The sequence below is a fragment of the Myotis davidii genome, unplaced genomic scaffold (assembly GCF_000327345.1).
Source record: "Myotis davidii unplaced genomic scaffold, ASM32734v1 scaffold259, whole genome shotgun sequence".
Taxonomy (NCBI): domain Eukaryota; kingdom Metazoa; phylum Chordata; class Mammalia; order Chiroptera; family Vespertilionidae; genus Myotis; species Myotis davidii.
Window position 1 is genome coordinate 6,962,902 of NW_006292687.1, and position 4,660 is coordinate 6,967,561.

At 54.3% G+C, this 4,660-nt stretch overlaps 1 protein-coding gene across 1 annotated transcript in view; it reads right to left on the bottom strand.

Annotated features, from left to right (window-relative positions):
- Positions 1-245, bottom strand: part of MOCOS (molybdenum cofactor sulfurase) — a 44,117-nt gene extending 43,872 nt beyond the window's left edge. Inside the window, exon 1 of the mRNA XM_015565559.1 lies at positions 151-245. Coding sequence (XP_015421045.1) covers positions 151-245 — 95 coding nt within the window. The remainder of the gene's footprint in view (positions 1-150) is intronic.
- Positions 246-4,660: the final 4,415 nt, after the last annotated feature.

The window sequence follows — 4,660 nt, forward strand, 5'->3', positions numbered from 1 at the left end:
CCGGCGATGGGCGGCGCGTCTGGGACGGGCCGGGCTGGCCTGCGCCGCGTTGACTCACGAAGTTTCACTTTTTCCTGCCTTTTCCCACCTGGGGCCAGGGAGAGAATGCCCGTTTCTGTTGTCGCTTAGAAGAGAGTCCCCACGGAGCACGGAGCTGCCCGGACCCGGAGTGCTAAGTTCTCCTTGTCTGCGTCCCACGGGGAGGCCGGCGAGAGAAGCAGCAGATTGCATTTTCTGCTCGGCATCCTCGCAACCCTCCCCGCGGACTGCCCCGGGTCCGAGCTCCTCGCGGCTCCGGGGACCGTCGCTCTCCGCGGCGGGATCCGGTGTGCGGGGCAGGGCGTTTGCAGGGACTCCGGTGGCGCTTTCCGGAGGAGCGTGTGCTCGCCGTTCTGAGAATGCGGCTGAGCAAAGGCAGGCGAGGGTAAGATTGGAGATGTACGAGGTTGGTAAATCAAGTCCGAACCCGGTAGCCAGGAGGAGACCTGGACGAGAGCGCCTGTCCCTTTCCGCCTTCGCGCCTATGTCCGGGATGCCCCCGAGCGGAGCGGCTGGTCCCGGAACACGATTGCGGCAAGTGTGGGGCCAGGCTCGGGGCGGGCGGTCAGCTGCCCGAAATAGGGCCCAGGTGTGAAGTAGGGGGCCTATCGGGGAGTGGAGTGAAAGGGGACCAAGTCCTGGGGGCCCTGGTGAAGTGCACGGTGTGGAACCACGTGGGGGGAGCGGGGCAACATGCTGGGGTCCTAAGTAAGGGGTTCAGATGTGGGCAGGGCCAGGGAACCGGACATGGGGCTCCAGGAGTGGACCACTGACTCTGGAAACACCGCGGTGGTACAAGATGGGAAGGGTGCCCATGTCCAGAACAAACGGTGTGCGCTGCCTGGATAAAAGCGCAGAGGACGCCCTGGCCGGTGCTGCTCAGGTGGGTCAGGAGGGCCGCCGGCACCATTCCCAATCAAAGCATGTACCCGGGTTGCAGGTTCCATCCCCGGGTGGGGTCCGTGTGATGCCCATGCCACCCTTTTCTGATACCTCCTGGTGATACTTCCAGCAAGAACTTTGGTTCTGATGCCATCTTAGCCCCTATCCACTGCACTTCCTCCTGTAGTAAGTGACTTCCGGCAACGATAACAGAAGCTGTTACGGAGCTGTCTCTGTGTGCCAGGAACAGCACTCTTACCTGTACTACTGATTCAGCAATTAAATAAGCAGGTATATGAGAAAGAATAACTTGCTAGATGGCACACAGAAGAAAATGCGGAGTGGCGGGGGAGCTCCTCCCAGCAGCGTCTGTGCGGTGGAGGGTGGAGGAAGAAGGTGGGGCAGGTTTGGGGGCAGAGTTCGAAAGGCTTTGGGCCAGGCTAAGGGCCTGGAATTTTATTCTGAAGATTTTTAAGCAAGATGATTTGGCAGAACTGGCTAATGCAGCGGTTCCCAACCTGTGGGTCGCGACCCCTGTGGGGGTCAAACGACGCTTTCACAGGGATTGCCTAAGACCATCGGAAAACACATATATATTTACCTATTGTTGCCCTAACCACTTTGGCTCAGGGGATAGAGCGTAGGCCTATGGACTGAAAGGTCCCCATGAGGAACTGTATTAAAGGGTCGCGGCATTAGGAAGGTTGAGAACCACTGGTCTAATGGCAATGACCAGGGTGGATGGGGTGGGGAGAAGTGGGCGCAGGAAAACCAGCTACAACTTCTGGCAACTGTCCAGCCTTGAATCACTGAAGATGAAACAGGCTTTGTCAGGGGCCTTCACTCAGCATTCCCTGGGTAGCTGCTCCCGCTAGGAACACAGCAGGTGCTGGGAAGACATCAGTCCACAAGGTAGCCTCTGGGCCTGAGGAGGACATGAAGGAGATGGGCGGGCAGTCAGATCACCCTTCCACACTGCAGAGTGCTGGAGAAGGGCCTTCAGCAAAGGTAGGGCTGAAGCCATGAAAGCCTCCCCACTGGGGACCCCAGAGGGTCCTGGAAGAGGAGGTGAGGGAGGGAGGGCAGCACTCATGTGCAAAAGCCTGGAGGTAGAAAAGGCTCAGAAAATCCCAGAAGCAGGAAGTTCAATGCAGCTGAAGCACTGACTGTGGTTGTGTGGGGATGAGGCGTGAGGATGAGCAGTGAGTCAGACTGCAGTGCAGGAAGACACCAGGAGTCCTGCAGGTCAGCACTGTGTCTGACCCCCGGGCGGCACTGAGCAGGGGCAGTGGTGTGGGAGGATACAGGAGGCACTGTCCTGCAGAGACTGGGCACAAGTCCTGGTTAGGAGCAATGAGGGCCTGAACAGAGGCCCAGAGGGTGCAGGAGTGATGGAATTCAGAGACAAAAGGGGATGGAGGGAAGACTGGCTCAGGGTGACTGGGTGGATGCAGGGAGCAGGGGCTCAGGCATAGACAGTGTGAAACTCAGTCTAGGATGTCTAAGTGCAGATTTGGGCCCAGAGCTCAGGAAGGGCACTGTCCGGGGCTGGAGACACATCTTATGGGAGGGGTCATCACAGGAGCTGGGGAGTGTTCAGGGAGAGGGCAGAGCCCTGGGGATAGAGACTTTTAAGGGGTCCTGGCCTCTAGCCACTGGATGGTGAGAAGGTATGAGGTGGGAGGAGCCACAGGAAAGTGCCTTGGAAGCAACTAAGGCTGAAGTTAGGTGGTATGAGGTGTTATTTCAATGGGGAAGAAAGTCTATTATAATTGCTAAGTCTCGCGTGGTGAGGAATGGTAGATGTTTTCCCACTGGCTTACACCCCCAGGCCTCGTGACCATGGAGGTAGCTGGGGGCCACAATTATGATGGATCAAGTTTCTTACCAAGTAATTGGGATGGGGTGGAGGGGGGGGGGGTCAGAGTAGGCTGATTTGGCTTGGATAATGAAATTAATCTAGTACTTCCTGCTAGAGTGACATGCATACCTCCCTCTCAGTGAGAACCTGCTTACTGGGTATTGGGTACCTGAGGAACCAGAGGCGGCCTGCACAGCCAGAATCAGTGAGAGGAAGCAACAGAGCAGGTTTCTCCCCAAAGCCTGCAGAGTCCAAGCTCTGGTGCAATGACTGAAGAGCAGTGGAGAGAAAGATCGGAAGCCCAGGAAACTCCTCCCAAATGACTGGAGGCCTTCCTGTGGATAGAAGCTAAAAGGGCAGCTCGGAACCATGACATGGTTGGGAACAAGGCTCCATTATATCTAAGCCCATCATGTTCAAAACAACAAAACCCCACCCCTAGGAAGCAGACCACAGGAGAGGGGTGGACCCGGAACAGGGATCTTCCTGAGGCTGCTTTTCTGGGGATTGGTGCCTCCCTGTGTTCTTCAGGGGAAGGCCACCCCACTTCCTGGTCCCTTTTGGGTTGATTCCCTCTAGCCCTCTAGCTCTTTATGCCACCAACATAGGAAAAGGATCTGACAATACCCTGTTTACTGACTGGTGGATCCCCTTTGCCCTCTAGCTCTTTATGCCACCAAGATAGGAAAAGGATCTGACAATACCGTTTACTGACTGGTGGATTACACTGGACAATGCTTCCTCCGCCAGCCAGCCATCTATGTTGTCAAACTTACCCTTGAATTCGCCAAATATTTGACAAGGCACCGTGCTAGATGCTGTGGAGAACAAGAAAGCAAATCCGATGCCCAGGGGTTTAGGCTTTCATGGGCTTGGATAGTGGGCTTTCGTGGGGTGCCTGACCGATTTTACTTTGGAAAAACACCCAATGTAGAGCTGCCATGTGGCCCTAATGGAACCCACCCTGCCTCCAGCTCCACAACAGTCATCTCATGACTCTTGCTACATCAGATGTGTGGTTTTCTCCTGCCCACTATGATTAGTTCAGGATGCTCATGTTGTACAAAAGTGGGTAGAAGGCAGTGCATTCCTCTTAGACAACCCAGGATTTTCTATGATGTGTAGGATTTCCAATTTTAAAGAGAGGGATTCTGCCCTTTTATTTCACTCCTAAGTTTGCTGTCTCCCTCTAATTCCCAAATCTTCCCTTTGGAATCAATAACTAGCTTCCCTGAGGCTACTGGGAAGACAGTAATTTGGCCCCTTGCTGTCCAGGGTAAGCATGTACTTGGAACAGCCTAGTCACCTCTCCTGTGTCTAGAAAAGCTATATAGGTTAGGAGACCGCAACTGCTTAGGCTGGCACTTCGCGTCAACCTGAACTTTGTGCTGTGCACCAAGCCATGAAAATAAGATAGCAGGACAACAGGGAAGGGCAGGCTGGAGATTCTGAAATAGCACTTGGCTTCTCCAGAGCAAACTTCCAAGACTACCTTTTTGTTTTCACATTTCAAATGACTACCACAAGTTCAAAGGGTGCTCCTTCGGCAGATTACAGCCTGTGTGTGTAACATTACAACACAGGCTGCCCCCGTGTGCAGCTAGTCCTCTGAATGCTTACTGAACTGATTACCCAGAGCAGTGGTCGCCAACTGGTGGTCCGTGAGATCCGAAAGGTTGGCAACTGCTGACACAGAGGATTACTGAGGAAGATGCTTCAGGACAACTTGGGCAAACTGTCTACAAGCTCAACTAACAAAACAATAACCAGCCATGGATTCAGTTCTCCAAGACTAGGCCTGCTCTCAGGGCAACTTCAGGGTTTGAATTCTATGCTGGAAAGGGCTCTGAAGGACTAAATCTGCTGTGAACTCCAGCA